Source organism: Aedes aegypti, chromosome 2, assembly GCF_002204515.2.
Source record: "Aedes aegypti strain LVP_AGWG chromosome 2, AaegL5.0 Primary Assembly, whole genome shotgun sequence".
Lineage (NCBI taxonomy): Eukaryota > Metazoa > Arthropoda > Insecta > Diptera > Culicidae > Aedes > Aedes aegypti.
Window position 1 is genome coordinate 253,775,155 of NC_035108.1, and position 19,080 is coordinate 253,794,234.

A 19,080-nucleotide genomic window follows, 5' to 3' on the forward strand; every position below is an offset into this window, starting at 1 on the left:
TACCTGTCTAAAGTCGCTTTATCGAAAACATTCGTTTTGAATGCGACCACCGAAAATCATTGGAATCACTTCAATAGCAACTTAGGGCCGGATCCTATTCTTGGCACTTTTGATTCACTTCGGCAGTGGGTTTTTTTTTGAAAGCTACAGATCTCATATTTAGTGACAATGTGTGTCGTACTAATGCGCTTCTTATTGCAAAGTTTCAGACAATTTGGCCGAGGAAAACCACCCATGCCAAAGTGAATCATGAAGTGCCCAAGTAGCTCTGCACCCTATTGGGCGGTCTAAGTAGAAAGCTTTTACCTTTACTACTTATAGCATCGTCTCGAAAACCAAATCCATAGAGTTAATTTACTACAATTTTGATATAAATAAAATTCCTTTAGAAGTAGTGTTGCTACGAGCAGCGTGTTGTTGTGAATCAAAGTAGCATTTGCGGTTATTGGCTTCAGAGATAGCTACTTCTCGCATAACTTATGATCTTGCCTTAACCCGTATAGGCCTGAGTGAAAGCGAAAAATTCTAAAACGCTCACCGCTCAGCGATTTCTTAATGGATTCAAATGATTTTTTGTCAGTATACTGGCACAAATATCTAGTTTCTAAAAGTGGACAGAGGAACGCGGAAATATTCATGTGGTCGAAGTTATTCCGGTGTAAAGATTTTGCTGGATGAATCACTAGTCCCTAAAAAAAAACTCTGGAGAAATCCGTATAGAGATTTTTGTGGAGAAAGTATTGGAATAATCCTTGTAAATTTTTTTTGCAGAAATCACTGCAGGAATTCATGAAGAGATTTTTGTTGAAAATCCATGCAATGATTTTCATAATAGAATCCCTGGAGAAATCACCTGCGGAGTCTTTCTAATAATTCCTAGAGGAATTGCTGAAAGAATCCCCGGAAAAAAATCTCTGAAGGAAAGGAATTAAGCCCTTCAAAACCCGCAAAAAAACGATCAAAAGTTATTCCTAGATAATCTCTTGGAGAAATTTCAGAAAAAAATGTTGGAGAAATCCCTGGTGAAATTGCTTCTGTAGGCATTTTGAAGAATTTATGGCAAAATCTCTGAAGGATATCTCTGGAGGAATTTCTGGAGCAGTCTATTGAAATATTATTGGAGAAATTCGTGTGGAATTTTAAAAGGAATCCCTTGAGAATTTTCTGCAGAGATCCATGCAGGATTTCCTGAAGGAATTTAAGGAGTAATTCCTGAAGAAATACTTGGATGTATTCCTCAAGGAATCCTTGGAGGTTTAGGTCTGGATAAAAGATCATGGATGTTGAGCTATCGCGTGATAGTACTATATGATGATTTGAAAATTCTCATACCCTACAGCAACCGATTCCGGAGTATTCCGATCAAATCCGGCAAATCTAATTTTTGAGAGTATTTGAGAAAAGTTTAAGTAATTTATAATCATGTACACTTAGAAAAAAAAACATTACAATTTACGTCATATGCGCCCAAATATTAAAACAAGTAAAATTATCTAAATTTAAGTTTGAAATCTAGAGAACTAAACAGCCTTTCAAGCTGAAAACTGATTGATAGTCACCACAAGCGTGTGACCAATCAATAAAGTTATCAGCTAAAACCGCTGTCTGGTTCTCTAAATTTGTGCTCTTGAAAATATGTGGTTTGGCTTCGATGCATCTTCACCTTAATATTGTTCGGATAACAATCATTTTCAATCACATTGGACGTAATTAAAAAAAAACTGACGTATTTTTATGCTCAAATATCATTGAATAGGGAGCCGGGCCCAATTCTTGGCACTTTTGATTCACTTCGGCAGTGGCGTTTTTTGAAAGCCACATAGCTCATATTTTGCCACACTATGCGTCGTTGTTTAGTGCTCCTTATTGCAAAGTTTCAGACAATTCGGCCGAGAAAAAACCCCCATGCCAAAGTGAATCATGGAAGTGCCCAAGTGATTCTGCACCCTCTACGTCATTTTTTTTTCTTGCATCGATTTTTTTGCTGACTATTTTTTTCTAGCATCGATTTTTTTGCTTACGACATATGTCATATTAGTTTTTTCTTTGTGTAGTACGGAGAACTCATTGTCATTACCTTTAATTTAAGCTGTACTGCCGTGAATCGCAAGTTAGTCCCATCTGCATTTTCGTCAAAATTGAGCTGAGTTCAGTTTTAAACATATCTTCCAATGCTATTTCAGCTGCACTTATATTATTTGTTCGGAAAAATTAGGAAAAAAACAGCAAGTCAAATTGTCCCATAATGAAAAGTAACCGCATATCAGTCCCACTACACATTTTCGCATCGTGTAACACTTGCCGTGCGTAATGCTTGCCAACGTAAACTACGTCGTCAACGCACGCCAAGCAATAAACGAAAATTTCAACGAGCCAGCAATGCATACCGTTTTAAAAATGCCTCTCTTTACAAGTTGTACATATTGCGTGTACAAAGAGATTTGAGAAGGAATCCTCGTGGTTTTTGGCGCTTCGTCAACTCCAAACGAAAAAGTTCTGCAATTCCAACGAACGTCTTTATGAACGAGCAATGTGCTAGGACTGCCGTAGAATCAAGCCAATTATTCGCCAGGCACTTTGAAGCTATATTTGCTGCAAACACCGCATCAATACAGGAAGTATCTGACGCAACTCGAGATGTCCCTGCAGATGTTGTTGATCTTAGTGCATTTACCATAAATCCCGATATGGTCTTATTGGCCGCGAAAAAGCTAAAACGGTCGTATGTTCCTGGTCCTGATGGACTACCGGCAATTATTATTTGTCGTTGTATTTCTGCATTGGTACAACCATTGTGCGATATTTTCAATCAGCAGCAAAATTCCCACGCATCTGGAAACAATCGTTCATAACACCCGTTTTCAAACGCGGTGATCGCCATGATGTTACAAAACTATCGGGGTATTACAAGCCTGTCAGCTGTTTCGAAATTGTTCGAAATAATAATGTGTGGAATTATCTTCGAAACAACAAAATGCTACATCTCCGTTGAGCAACACGGATTCATGCCTAGCCGATCGGTTACTACAAACTTGTTGACTTTTACGTCAAAATGCATGAAGAGCATGGAAGAAAAGGCACAAGTTGACGTAATTTATACCGACTTAAAAGCTGCGTTAGAGAAATGTCAGGTGATCACTTTTCACCGCAAGATGCATCCAATTGTTTTTCACTACGAAATTGATGGGATCATTCTCAACAGAGTTGACCATGTGACTGACTTAGGGGTTCAGCTTGATGAGAAAATGTCGTTTGAGCTGCATCGTTCTGCAATCATCTCAAAAGCAACGCGTCAGCTAGGCTTTATTTCCAAGGTTGCCAAGGATTTTTCAGACCCGCACTGCTGGAAATCATTGTATTGTTCCCTGGTACGCCCTATCTTGGAAAATGCATCCGTCGTTTGGCATCCGCACCAACTCACCTGGAGTCTAAGAATTGAACGGATTCAAAAGAGGTTCATTCGTTTGGCACTAAGAAACTTGCCATGGAGGGACCCCGATAACCTGCCACCGTATCCGGATAGATGCCGACTCCTGGGACTAGAAACATTGGATCGACGAAGAAAGGTACAGCAATCGTTGCTTATAGCAAAGTTGCTAAATGGCGAAGTCGATGCTCCAGAACTGCTTAGTTTGCTAGAATTTCGTGTTCCTAACCGAATTCTCCGGAGTACAACACTGCTCCAATCAAGTTTCCATCGCACCGTATTTGGATACAACGAACCCATCTCAGCGTGCATCCGAGCATTCTCAGCTGTCGAAGAGTTTTTCGAGTTCGATGAACCGACGAGGCATTTTGCTAATAGAATACGATCTGTAGTTCAGTAATCTGTGTTAAGTGTATGTTATGTTCAAGTTTTTATTCATTAAGACTAATTTGTCAGATGGATTATTTTAAATACAAATACAAATACAAAAAGAACTGTCTTTTGAACATCTTTTTATTTTTCTCGGAAAGATATACAGTCATCTCTCCCTTACTCAATATTGAAGGGCCCATCGAGTTAGGGAGGTATCGAGTTATAGAACACAAAAGCAGTGCAACTGCGTTCTAAAGGACCATCGAGATAGCCATGAAAATCAACTTTTACTATGGTTCTCTATCTCTACCTTGATATCGAGTTCATCGAGTTTCATAATGATTTGAACAACATGTCTAATCCTCTGGAATTTTTTGAATAGGTATTCCTATAGAAAACGACTTTGAAAACTTCACAGCCCATTTTCTCAATGCCTACTTTTTACAGATGGGACTGACTTGCGATTCACGGCAGTGTAGTGAGTTTCAATAGGGCGTGTAATCCCATAGATATGTACAAAACACTTTTGAATGTTTTTATTGAACGAACCTAAACTTTTGCACAGGAGTGTACATTAATCGTTTGGTTCAGCTATTCAGTAGACCCACACTGTGGGTAGGACAACCAATTGACTGTTCTTCTCAGGTATTCCCACGCTACTGATCTATAGCATCTATTCTAAAAAAATCCAAAGATTTCATTTCTCTGTTATTAAGATTAAAAATACTTTTGAGCATGTAGTAGATTTTGATAAAATGAATTTAGAGGCTCTCAAGATACTTTAACAGTATGTTGAATTCCAACACTCAGGCAAATGGACTATTGAAAACCCTTATTAAAATTCGTCACAAGAAATCGGGTTTAAATTCATAAATTTTCCTTATAAAACCAAAATTTGAAAAAAAAATCGCGTAAACCCGGAATCGAACTAAGAATCTTGCGATCGATAGGCCCATGCATACAGTCACCCCACAGTTATGGATCAGATTCGGATTGAACTGAGAATATCTCATCAAAAAAGGTTGCTAATACGCAGGACACATTTTCCGTATGTTAACCATACATATACGCAATCAATAATAATAACCTTAAGCATTTTTTTCCGTCCGTAGGAAATAACATGTCAACCATATTCCTAGAAGCGTTGATTCATAACTGTGGGGCATTAAAACCCATGCCACAGCTATGAATCAAGGATAAGATGATTCCGAAAGAAACGCCAAAACGTATGCTTACACTAACACACCATTCGTTTACCTCGCAGATAAATTGCTTATATTGTGTTCTGATCCATAATATGATATTGATTGAGCTGAAAACCTAATCGATTGGTTCAACCAGCTAGTGACCAATCGATTAAGTTTTCAGATTAAACGGGTGTTTGGTTCTCCAGATCCGTGCTCTTCAAAATTTGAAGTTTGGTTTTACCTTAAATCATATTTTATTCTGAAAAATGACCCTTAGTTGATCCATAACTGTGTGGTGACTGGACACCACGCGCTTATCGACGCCTTGATTTGGTGTGAAACTAAAATGTTACTTAAGAGGAAAATAATCATCATCGTTTTAGGATTTTTCAAAACCAGTTATTTTGCTCAAAACCGTGCACCTCTTTTTATATTTTATTCATGTTCACCGGTAGTAAACTCAGAATCCGGTTTTTGCCGAGCCATCTGGACGAAAAGTTAACACTTTTTTTTAATTGTAAAAACGTGTCCGGACCTGAACTTCCGGTTTAAAAACCCCACTTGCAAGAATATAAATTCCTCCCATAGATCCTAGTGAAAACCGCAATCGATTTAAATTATTTGTTTCTGAGCACCAGTTGATCGAAAATGAAAGGTCTGTTCCGGAGCTTAGACGGATAAGAAAAGGAGTGTATGTATCTTCTGTACACCGAAATGCCGTCATAGGCTTAGTCGTTTTGGTGAGGTTGCAGGCAGTGCGGCATCCCCATATTTCGTAAGGTTGTAGATTTCTTCCTTGTGAAAAATGAACTCTAAACAATGTAGCGTGCGTTGATGATTACTACATAAATCGGAAGAAGCGGTAAAATCTGTTAAAAAGCACATAATCTTAACTATTTTTCGTCTGCCTCTAGGTATATCATCCAGTGCGGATTTTTCCCGTTGAAAATACTGCACACAAAGGAATGTTCCATTCTTCCCAGCAAAAGAAAATATTAGACAACTGAGAGAGGCTACGCAAAATACTAAAGCTATACAAAATGTCCTGTGTGGATTGATCGAAAACGCTTACTATTTGCCTGATACCATCCTCCGGGCGTCGGTATTGGTAATGGTAATGGTGGTGGAGGGCCTGCGTTGGTGGCCACGTGGCCGGAATGGGCAGCACCCTGAGAAGCGCTTGACGGTAATTTACCTGGTCCCAGGGTAGCAGCTGTTGTAACCGGAGCGACCATGGCCATCATGGGGGGAGGAGGTGCCGGTGGACCGGATCCTACGGCCAGAGGAGCCGTTGGCGGTGGTGGTGGTGGTGGCAAGGGTGGTGCTGGTGGACCACCGGAAGTGCTCGGTGGAATTGAAACTGATGATATTGGTGGTGGGGGTGGAGGAGGAGGAGGAGGTGGCGGTAGTGGGGGTGGTCCAGGTGGTGCAACCGCTGTTTTAAACATGGGTGGTGGTGGAGGGGGATGAGGAGGAGGAAGGGGTGGGGGCAATGGGGGAGGAGCTGCAGCCGGAACAGGTACATTATCGTTGAGTTTCTCGGGATCGGTTTGAGTTTCTTGCGTTACTAGTTTCTTAGGAGTTTCGAGAACTATCGATTCTGGATGGTCATTGTTGCTGGTGCAGGAACTTTGCTCATTTGTAGCCACTGTTCGTTTGCAGCAGTGTCGGCAGACATAAATGGTAGATGGAGCTTCGTTAAGATTGTTATTGAACACGGTGCCGTTAGTCAGATTACTATCACTTGTGTTAATATTTTGCGCGGAACAATCACTACGTTTATCAATACTGTTAGACAAGCTTGCGTTAATCATATTGGGATCACATTCAGTCGATAAGTTTCCATTAATACGTGGTGTTTCAGCTTCCACTGCAGAACTAACGAGTGGCGGTGCTTGTGGAGGTGTCACCATCTGTTTTGCATCTTGATTTCGTGCATCGATTGGATAAACTGTCACTTCAGATTCATTGAGTAGGTCACTAAGTATACACGTTCGATTTTTCGCTTCTATGATTTCCACTTGATTTGCAGTGCCATTCGTTTCGCTTAGCAATGTTTGGATAAGTCTTCTGACGTCACTTAAGTTTTCACATTTGTTCACTTTATTCTTCAGATCTTCAAGATTCGAATCGGCCTTGGGTTTGAACGCCTTCGGTGTGCTTGTGATGGTCATTTTGCCTTCTTCACTTTCGGTATCTTCCGGTGGACCAGTAGTAGAATGCGCTGCCGATTTGGTGATCGCTTCAGAGGACGGCACAATGTGTGGCCAAACCACGTGGGGTTCCAATCGGCCAGGAGTCAATGGTGCCGGCGATGGTACCTCTGTGTGAGTCCACTGGTACATTAAGTTAGGCTGTCGGGGTAGAAATGAATGAAGATAGAGATGTTCGAGTTAGTTCGTATTACTTCATCACATATCTCAGTTGGGTGGAATCGAAGAATTTGTGGTTTTCATGGTCCGATGACTGCTGGTGGACGGAGGCATATACATATATTAGTTTGATCGAACGAGATGGAAACGAGCTCGAAAGCAGTCAATTTCGAGGCGCTTTGCCTTCACATTGCGCTCTAAGAATGACGAAAGCCAAAACGGACGACGGTTCGATCATGTGTGCAACGCTACTTGCCATGCCGACAATAACGATGCGGCTTTATTACCCTGCAGTGCTCTTATACGCGTAGGTTGTTAAATATTATTCACCTAATGCCACAGAATAGATATACTCATTGGAAAACGAGTAATGATCACACATAGGAGATAAACGGACGTAAACAGGCATTGTTACTGTGGACCTGCTTGGGTTGTAGGTGGCAAGCAAATAAATCACTTTAAAATAATTTTCGTATTCTCCGAGGAAGTAGAAGAGGAGAGAACTTTTTCATTAGTTAGCCAATTCGTTTTCTAACGTGGTTTAAGGTGAAACAGTTTGGAATCAATTTCTAAGATTTCACTGAAACTTCAAAGGCACAAATCTCGCGAAGAAAGCATCCATCTCCAGTGAACTTTTTATTTTGGCTTTGTGCACTAGCAGAAAGCTTAAAATAAGAAGATCAGACATGTTTGCCAATTATTTTTCCAGTTTTGTGCCTTTGAAAACGTGAGTAGGGGCACAAGTCGGCCATTGTGACGGCCATCTTTGGATTCCGAGATGTTTCACCTTAAATTCGAAATTTCTTCATTGAAATGCAATTGTGCATTGTAAGATTATGAAATTCTTCGATTTAGATTTGCCCATCGTTCTCTAGCGCTTCTTTCATTCTGCTGAAGCAATAAATCAGTACTTTTCAGTGGTGTGTTTATATCTATTGATCCCTTGTTAGGACCAGCGGTAGTAACCTCATGGGCCCAGACAGTCGTAGCGGTAAAAGCGCAGCTGTTGGTCGTGGGTTCCAATTTTACTGGTCGAGAACCTTTTCGTTAAGGATTTTTTTTTCTTCACTTACCAAGGCATAGAGTACCTTCGTATGGAAAAAGCACTAATTTTCGACCCACAAGAAATCTATGCCAATTTTCGGATTTTTATGCAAAGTAGGCCTAGAATGTATGAAAGGGTCGAAAAATAGTGCTGGGTAGAAAATTGGTGCTCTTCCCCTACTTGTCACACATGCAAAAATTGATCAATTTCGATCAAAAAGTTGCCTAAAACAGGGTAAAAAATATACCGAAAAATAGCAGTTTTTCGTCAAGCTATTGCTTATAACTTATAAGTGAAAACAACAAAATTTTGGTGTCTTTTTCGCGTAATCAAGCATATTTTGCTAGAATCTAAGGTAACATTTGGATTTTAGGCAATCGTGGGAAGCCACGAGATAATATGTGGTTCCAACCAGCGTTGGGAAAAAATCTGAAATTCACTCTACAGTAGCCAAACAAAGCCAATCACAGTCAGCGAAGCCAAGGAAACTCACGCCCATCGCTGCTGTAGGGAAAAAGCCTTGAAAATTGCAAAACACCCGTTGCTAAGGGCAACCCAAAATTACCGTAGAAAAAATGTTCTATTTCCCGCTGCATTTCCCGCATTTAGAGCCTTCAATGACACTAACGATTTAGGAAATTCATTCACCCAACATAGGCTACTTGATGAGATTCACGTTTTCGAACTACTGTACTGGGTAGAGCCACGTGATTATCGCGAAATTCAAGCCTACTACCATTACCATTCCCAGCCCTGGTTCCAACTTTTGCCCCGTTGATTCGAACTTTGGATTCCAAGCATTTATAAAAAAAACAATAAACCTCCAAGCACCCTTTTGATAGGCCTAAAAACGCCCTTACATAAAATATCGAATGAGATTTTATTTTTATGATGTATGCAATGAAAGTACGATCGAAAATTGTGTACAATTTTACGTCTAAAAACAACAAATGGCCATAACTTTTGCAAATCTCAATCGATTTCTATAATGTTTGGAGTGATAGTCCTACATTTGAATATCATTCGAACCACCATGACATTTATAACATATGTTTTGAATCGAGCTAGAAATCTTGAAAAGAAATTCTTGTCTCAAACTTTTGCCCCATTTTAGTCGCTTTCGAAATGCAATAATCTAATTATTTTTATTATCGAGACTTTCAGCCTGTGGCCGCTGGTTTGTCTCCAAAAATGCAATAATCTTTCTCATTCAATTTAAGATATGAGCAATTCTCGCTAAAACCAGACCGCCATCGGCACCCATCGTTAGAGTTCCAATTTTATGTCACTGATCGCTAGTTTTCAATAAAACTTAAGGGTGGCCCTTTCTGTTTTCTCAAATTGGTTGACCCCTCGTATGCCAGCTAGCTGAACAGTTTGCGAAAAAGCCCATTTTTTGATAAATCTTGGGTATTTCTTCACGGGATATGTCTTACGTTTCGCTTGGAACACATAGCAAACTTAGTGGCATCGTATAGAGAAAGGATATAGCTTTCATTGAAAATTGAAAAAAATTGGCGGCCATTTTGAATTTGGCCGCCATCTTGAATTTTGTTAGAAAAATCGATTTTTCACCAACTAACGAATGTGTAACATATCAGCTCTTTCCCTGCGGCACATTTTCACTGAAGAATGTTTCATATTATATACAACTATTTCAGAGATATAAAATATAAAATCTGTTCACTTTTACCGAATTACTGAATTGTTGAAGCAATCGCAATTTTTCCACCAACACTATCATGCATACATTCTACTAAGGGATGAATCAAAAATTTTATACGATGACTGGAATGACTAGTTTACTAATAAATTGTTTTAGATCAATCCGTCAACATTTTATAAGTTCTTTTCGAAGAATATAAGCTTATGGTGACGCATTGCTTTGTAATGTTGATCGATCCAATGCTGAGAAAATTAGCCATTTTTTAACTGTGTTCTATGGAGATTTTAGCAACTTTAAGTAACAATGGAGAATTTCACAACTATAAGTAAAAATTCAGTAAACCTAAGAATCTGGTAAAATCCACAAAATGTTCATGTCAAAATACCTACGAAGTAAGATTACCTCATTGTCAATCGAATGGTAGCAGTCAGACAGCAAAATAATAGTGACTTTAGTGACTAAAATGATTAAAAAAGTGTCCAAATAGTGACTAAAAAGTGACTTCACAACTTTGAGCATTTGTCAAAAAAGGATGAACAAATAATGAAAACACGTTCTGCATGTACATTAACCAATCTACAGATTTATGAAATTTAGAATGTAGTGGGCTGCAGATATTAGAGATAAGACTTGATTGCCAATGGTCAAAAAGGTGGTGCATTGAAGATTTTACACCTCATATTTTCAAACAACTCGTAGTTTATCAAATCCACAATCAAGTTTTATCGACTGTTCATGAAGAATATTATATAATAATAATAATAATAATAATAATAATAATATAGTATAAGACTGGCTGAAATTCGTTGAAGATTTTTCAAATGCCTTCAAGGTACAAAACAAGTCTCATGAAGCATGTTTGGATAAATTTGTGCAATAATCCGAGGAAAAATACCACAAACAAAACAAAACAAACAAAAGCAAATAAAATAATAATCTCATAATACACCTTTGACAGAACTTCTGAGTAATTAAACCTTTCCTTTCCCCCGCAAAATTAACTCTAGAACGCCATTGATTTTTGACGAACTCGATGTAAACTAAATTAGTTGAGTATTGTGCATTAGTTAATAAAAAATGAAGCCATGCGCACTTAAAATATTTACATTTCAACTGAACGTTTCAATAAATCGCGATTGTTTATAACAATTACAGCACTCAATGCACACTGGTCCAGGAAGCTAGTTTAGGCGGACATGAGGTTTTCGTCTCGATGATTTTAGAGCCATAGTTGCTTCTGAGAAGATGTTCAGAACTTTTAGTATTACAAAGTGTACGCATCAAACTTTCTTTTACGGTAATCGCAAGAGTGACGTATATGCCAACTTTTTTTTTATTTAACCGAATCGTTAGTTGGTTTTTTAAGCAAAGTTGTAGCAAATGATCATAGAAACAACTTTGCCGATCAAACTTTTTCTCAGTTTTGCTTAAGAGCCGAGATAATTAAGTATTCTTGAATAAAAACCGTTTTTTGTTCCTAAGTGTTTTATATTTTAGTTTTATTTTATTTTTGTTCCTAAGTGTTTTATATTTTAGTTTTATTGACCTACTATGTTCTACAAAGTTTTTTTTTCTTATAATTTGCTACAACTTTACTCAACATACCATAGTTGTATTTCGTATGGTTTTTATGTTATTTGAGTTTTTCATCTTACAATTTACTATTTTGTATGCCTTGTATCTCTACTATGAGCACCTCAAAAATACATATTTTCACCTAATGATGTTGCAGTCTTTCGAGTACCTCTGAGCAAATTGATAATTGAGATACTGTATGCCTTGTAGTAAATTTTAAGATGAAAAACACAAATAACATGAAAACCATAAGAAATACAACTATGGTATGTTTAGCAAAATTGTAGCAAATGATAATTATACAAACTTCGTAGGCCAATAAAACTAAAACATAAAACACTTAGGAATAAAAAACGATTTGTTATTAAAATACCTAATTATCTCGGATCTTAAGTGAAACCGAGAAAAAGTTTGTTCGGCAAAGTTTTTCCTATGATCATTTGTTACAACTTTGCTGAACATACCAACTTACGATTCGTTGGCGTATACGTTACTCTTGCGATCATCGCAAACAATTGTTTGATGCGAACACTTTGTAGTACTGAAAGTTCTGAACATATTCTCAGAAGCAACTGTGGCTCTAATATCAATACATCGAGACGAAAACCTCATGTCCGCCTAAATTAGCTTCCTGGACCAGTGTGCAATGGCACTTAACAGGCAATGTTTTACCTGTTCTTCGAACCTAAGATTGACTAATTTGGAACTTCTGGCTTACCTTCCGAAGGAGTTACGTTGAGGTTCTTTTAGAAGATAGGTTTATGATTCCTACTTTAGTCGAAGATTATCTTTTGATTGGTTTTCAGCTTTCAGTCTATACAGATCATAAACGGATTTCCGGTTTACACCTTTATAATCTGTATACTGCCGTGAATCGCAAGTCAGTCCCATCTGCATTTTCGTCACAATAGAGTTGAGTTTAGTTTTCAACATCTCTTTCAATGCTCTTTCAACTACCCTAATGAAATAATATGATTTGTTCGAAAAAAATAGGAAAAAAACAGCAAGTCAAATTGTCCCACAATGAAAAGTAACCGCATATCAGTCCCACTACAGACTTTCGCACCATGGAACACAACAATGTAACTTGTTTTGAAGATTTTTATATTTTTCTCGGAGAGATATTGTAGTGAAAAGCAAGTTGTGAAAGTTTCATAAGGATTGGAACATATTCTAATCCTCTGAAAATTTTTGAATATTCGTATGGAAATCGAGTTTGAAAACATCACAGCCCATTTTCTCAACGTCTACTTTTTACATATGGGACTGACTTGCGATTCACGGCAGTATAGACCCTGAAAGCCGAAAGCCCATACATCACCTCCATCACAGTTGATTCCTGTACGTCGAGGATTACTGCAGAAAGTTCACTAGCATTTCACTAATCAGGTCTATCAGATATTAGTCCTAGATTTCGTCAAAATTTATTCGAATATCTAGCCAGATTTTGGCCCAAAATTGTTTTCTAAGTTTTGTCAAACCATTTTGGCATCATTTGCTATTAACTTCTTCAAAATTTACCAAAGAATGTTTCACATTTTCCGTTGGAATCTTTCTTGACACTTTGATTTCCAAATCACACTGTGCTTGTCTGTAGAACATGTGTTTCTTGCTGTATGACTTTGAAAAGTTTATCCAGCTTTTAGTTTCTTTATCGTCAGATCACGAAAATAGTGACTTTAGTGACCATTTTTCTGAAAAAAGAGACTTTAGTGACTTTTTGTTGCAAATAGTGACTTTTTAGTGACTAGGTCGAAAAAAATTACCAAGTCACTAAAAAGTGACTCACTACCAGCTCTATAATTCAGATAGAATGGGAAAAACATTTTTGTATGTTTTTTTTTGGGTGAACCCAAACTTTTGCACTGGAGTGTAAAATGATTTAATTTTCGACTTACCCGAAAGGTCTCCTGAATCGGCGCCAGTTTGTCCGGTATTTGCTTGATCACTCCTGCAACCATCAGATTTGTGCAGTACTGCAGCATCACTACGGTCAACTCCTGCTCGTTGACCGTTACGTTCGAAGTCTGAAGCGTCGATGCTAGCCAATTCATCAACATTTGACCTGGGAAAGATGTAGGAGAAAAAAAATCCCATTTATATTTACCTGTAAGTTCAATGTCAACGGCATTGTAGGATTGCCCGGAAGGGAGTTTTATCTGTTCGAAGCAGATATTGATGGCACTCGTAGAAACATACTCATATCCAGTGACGACACCGAGTCCTTATCTTCAACGAACAACAACTGATAAGAGCCGTTGTTGATTCCACACTTTCGCCGATGCCATTTGTAGCATGGACGCTGGTCATCGAAAACTATGATCACTTCACGCGTTTTGTAGATCAGATACACCCAACACGTGCCCTGGCGGTGCTGACCAAGAGCAAGCTTTCGTCGATAGACCGCAAATTGAATCAAGGTATTGAAGGTTTCGCAGCTGATCGGGGAGGATTTTTTCCACTCCAATTGATGTGCTCTGGTGGCATCAGATGATTTTTTCCGGTTTCGATGATGCCTCAGCAATTGCCGAAACCTTTCTCTGCGATTGGCGTCTTCATGTTCGGTTGTGTTGAATTTGACGGCATGCCAAAACAGTTTGTGCGCGAAAAGTGGCTCGCTGAAAATTTTGGATTGCACCGCGGCAATTTCCATGGCCATTTGTTGGGTGTAAAATTAATTGGCAAAACGGAGACAACCGCGAGCCACTGGATGATGTTCTTCGGGGTAGTTTCGCGAAATGACTGGCAAAGTGAAGCAGTGACAAATGGAACCAAACGCATGGCTATTGCTGGGCGGCTGTCCTCGTGTGTACGTTTCAAAAAAATCGCGATAAGTGGGTGTTAATTGATGTTCGGACTGGAAGAAGGTGTGAGCGTAGTCGCGGGGATATTGAGCTGAAGATTGTTTTGCCGAATGCTTGATGATGTATACATACATTGCTAATAAATAAATTGGAGTGGTTTGCATGCTTTGAATAGTGTTTGACTCAAAATAACTCATAATTGATCATATTATTGATGCAATGATCTCGTAGCTTTAATGGATAGTTCCATCCATTTATCGAGATTGATTTATGTAGTCACTGCTGAAATTCATCTGAACTGAACGAATGACTCTAATTTTCAAATCTGACTTCTTTATATATGGAATTTTTTTTTTGTAGTTTGTATATGGAGCATTGTAGAAATGTTTCAAAACAGGTTCCGATTCTGTCGCAAGCGTACAAATGTAAATAGACAGAAACCATGTCTTCGTGTGTCGAACTGCCGAGAATACGTAAATTCCCTTAGATTTCGTATAAGGTCCTGATCAGTGCAGGGAATGGTAATAGTAGTAGGCTTGAATTTTCGCGAAAATCACGTGGCTCTCCCAGTACAGTACCGTGAAGGCCCCATACTCTGCGCACTTAAGGCTTTTCTAATTTCAAACAGCTGTAATTAATTGAAAACAGTGACGATCCATGGATAAGGAGGAAAAATACGATTTATACTTTAAGCTAGTTTTTAGTTTTGTCTCAAAAAGTTTTTGGTAGAAGATTTAAAATAAACGTCAACATCTATAATGTCGAACCATTCAAAAGAAGTTTTTATTAATGGCGAAAAGAGAAAAATATATGCGTTTATTTGAAATTATATGAAACAGGAATAATGCCGACACTTGTAGTGACGAACCATACATAGTTTGTTTGAAAATTACATAAAAGTATTATTGAACATTTATGCCTCAAGAAGAAAAGTCTTTGGTAGAAGTTTTAAAATAAACGTCGACATTCATAATGTCGAACAATTCAAAAACTATTTTTAGTAATATCAAAAATTTTATTTGTTTATTAGAATTGTATAAAACAGGCATAATGCCGACACTTGTAGTGACGAACCATACAAAGTTTGATTGAATATTACAAAAAAAGTAACGCTTTCATGAAAAAATGTGTTGTTAAAAGCATGAAACGAGCTCACCAGTTGGTAGTCCATCCTCGACTGAACACGAATATCTTTTCGCACTCAAACGAACCGTCTTGCTTGGGCTTCCCAAAACACTGCCCAGCACAACACGCGAAACAAAAACCAAACTCCCGGCGTCCCGAAAACGAAGCGTCTTGTTTGGGCTTTGCAAAACACTGCACAGTAAAACCCGCGAAACTAAAACCAAACTCCCGGCGTCCCGAAAATGAAGCGTCTTGTTTGGGCTTTCCAAAACACTGCCCAGCAAAACCCGCGAAACGAAAACTCAGTTTATGTATTTTCACTAGCAAATATAAAACAAAAAATTTCTTTGGTTCGGTTCGGGTCCGGGTTTGGTATCAAATTACTGTCTCGATTCGGGTCGGATCCGGGTTTGAAGAAAATAAATAAGAACCTGGTGCTGGTTTGTTATATGTGAAACCCGAACATTTCTACTAAATACGAAAAATAGTTTAGGCTAAAGGGTATATCCATTATTAATGTAGTGTTCATCACTCAATCGAAAAGTATCGCCGCTCTGTATAAGCGTGACGTAATTAATGAACGATTCCTATTGCAGATCAATAACAGCACTTTATTGGCATTTCTATGTTGCAAATGCGATTAAACCTCGATGTCCCATTACTCGATATTGACTCATGAAACTATACAAAAAATCAAAATTATTTTATTGCATGGTTGGGAGCATTTAAAAATTACGTCCATCGTTCACTGGAAGGTGGAGTCTATGAAAATGTGACAATGCATGCATTAGGTACTGTAAAAATCGCGACAGGGGATTGAGGGGACGGAGTGTAGAAATCCTTTAAATATGATGGAGGTCATTTTTTAATCTTCTTTTACCATGATGGTCCCCTCAAACAATTTTCCAAAGCATTTCTATTCCATATTTCGATGGTGTCGACAAGTCGATGGTTCCCTTCAATATCGACCTCTGGAGGGTTGATTGTATGTTGAAAATAACGTTTTATAACTGCTGCGCATAGTAAGGAACATAGTTGAAAAATGTTTCCTTACTATGCGCACTTAAGAAGAATAAGAAAATGGCGAGAAAATAAGTTGCACTTTATCAGTGATGATTGCTCGATAAATAAACTAGAGCCTACGTACTAAAAATCGAAAATATATTCTCTTTAATTTGCTTCAAATGACTTAAGTAATGAGGTACTCCCTTAGCATTTTTTCTAACGGGCAGTCAATTTGGAAGTTTTTCAATATTTTTAAAGCTATTTTATTTTTTATTAAAGTAACAAACGTAAATTTGTCAAGAAAATTCTTCGTGTGCTTTTTTATTACTATTGTAGCAATATATGAAAAATAAATTTTGAACAAAAATGTAAGTATTTTACCAGATTTTGGTGGATTTTGGTGAAAGTGCGCAAAGTTAGGAGCTGCGCAGAGTTAGGGGCCTTCACGGTAGTTCAAAAACGTGAATCTCATCAAGTAGCCTATGTTGGGTGCACGAATTTTCTAAATCATGAATGTCATTGAAGGCTCTAAATGCGGGAAATGCAGCGGGAAATAGATCATTTTTCTACAGTAATTCTGGGTTGCCCTTAGCAACGGGTGTTTTGCTATTTTCAAGGCTTGCCTACAACAGCGATGGGCGTGAGTTTCACTGGCTTCGCTGACTGTGATTGGCTTTGCTTGGCTACTGTAGAGTGAATTTCAAGATTTTTCCCAACCCTGGTCCTGATTAGATTATTATTTCTCAGGAGTACACTGCAGTGAATCGCAATTCAGTCTCATCTACATTTTCAACAAAATTGATTTGAGCTCGGTTTTCAACATATCTTACAGTGCTCTTTCAGTTGCACTGTTGAGATAATATGATTTGTTTTGAAAAATTAGGAAAAAGCCTCAAGTCAATTTGTCCCATAATGGAAAGTAACCGCATATCAGTACCACTATAGTTTTCCGCACCGTATAACTAAAAAAATAATCTTGTTAATATTGAACATGTTCCAATCCTCTGGAACTTTTTGAATATTCGTATGGAAAACGAGTTTGAAAACTTCACAGCCCATTTTCTCTATGCCTACTTTTTACAGATGGGACTGACTTGCGATTCACGGCAGTACATAAATATACGTACGAAACGTGACGATCCGTACACAATTTTCGAAGTTTCATACAAAAAGTGTGAAATTATAGAGAGGAAGTTTAATATGATTAAATTTAGCATGATGTGAATAATTGATGTTCTCTACTTCATGCTAAATTGCCCATTTGCACTTCTGGAAATATTATTAAATTAAAGAATGAGCTCACCTTCAAATTTCTCATACGCGGAGAAGTTCAGCTTTTCCGGCACAAACGATGGTCGCAGGATCTTACTACCCGAGGGTGCACTTTCGGTAGCCTTCCCGGACGACAGTGAGACCACTTTACGCAGAACATTTCCCTCACCGACCGGCAGCTTAGGTGTTGCCCATTGCTCATTGGGACAGGTTCTGCTTGTGTCGGGTGTTTGCGTGACTGATACTGAAATGGAATAGTTGAAAATGATTATCAATTGCATTGATTAAACAGCATAAGAAGAACAACATTTTTGCTTGTCTCAAGGATCAAATCATGTGTCTTTAGTAAATTTTGGGTTGCTGAATCTGATGCCGCTTTCAGAAATGTTCAAAAACATCACAATTTTAAGCTATGGGTCCTCAAAGTTGTATACAATACTGGTTTTATTTATATGCACATGGAACATACATTATTTTTTAAAGACATTTTTAGTGATCATACCCAGTGATGCTCAAGCTGCAGTATTTTGTGGGCCAAATAGATCTTTTTCTGATCAGCGGGTCGCATTGGGTACTTTAAATGGTTGTGCAAAAATGCATATCCGTCCGATTTTGGTAAACTCAATCACAGCATTGGTATTGTACTGTTTCCATAAAAATGAGGGACATTTTTAAGTCAAACAATCAAATTGTATTGTGAAGAAATTTAGAAATCATTAATTATTTACGAACTCTATAAACTGAACATTAAATGGTTTTCTTCGCACAGTGTGGTTCTATAAGAATTAAATACACAAAAAAACTTCCTTAGAATAATTCCTAACTGATTTATTTCATCTCTTCTGTTCATTTTTAGTTTCTCCTGCTTAAACTTTTTTACTGGTTTTATATAACAGCTGCGGAAAGATTGGAGATTATTTCACATCTTTTTCTTTGAAATTTTTGACCTTTTGTCAAGAATTAGACATGTTTAAAAACAATTTATTTTTATAAGAAATATAAGAAATTTAAAAATGATCCCAAAATTTCTATACAGATTTAAAGCGGTGTTCAGAATAATAGTAATGAAAGCCGATTTTCCTACAAAATGCTCAACTTTGGCATAACTTTATCTCGCTGGTAGCAATCGGCATGACATTTTGATGAACTACAAATAGGAAAAAGTGGGGCAATTTAGCCGCCTTAAGGAAAAGTTGAGAAAACTGCTGAAAATGTTATGGAAACTTCGGT

At 37.9% G+C, this 19,080-nt stretch overlaps 1 protein-coding gene across 3 annotated transcripts in view; it reads right to left on the reverse strand.

Moving 5' to 3' along the window:
• Positions 1 to 19,080, reverse strand: part of LOC5577415 (protein cappuccino) — a 47,178-nt gene that overhangs the window by 3,985 nt on the left and 24,113 nt on the right. Inside the window, exons 3-5 of one of the 3 annotated variants that reach the window (XM_021844817.1) lie at positions 17,882 to 18,094; positions 13,543 to 13,709; positions 6,182 to 7,340 (exon numbers count right to left, since the gene is read on the reverse strand). In XM_021844817.1, the coding sequence (XP_021700509.1) occupies positions 6,182 to 7,340; positions 13,543 to 13,709; positions 17,882 to 18,094 (1,539 nt within the window). Of the gene's footprint in view, positions 1 to 6,058; positions 7,341 to 13,542; positions 13,710 to 13,843; positions 14,530 to 17,881; positions 18,095 to 19,080 lie in introns of those variants that run through there. The other 2 variants (XM_021844816.1, XM_021844818.1) reach the window with 2 other exon arrangements.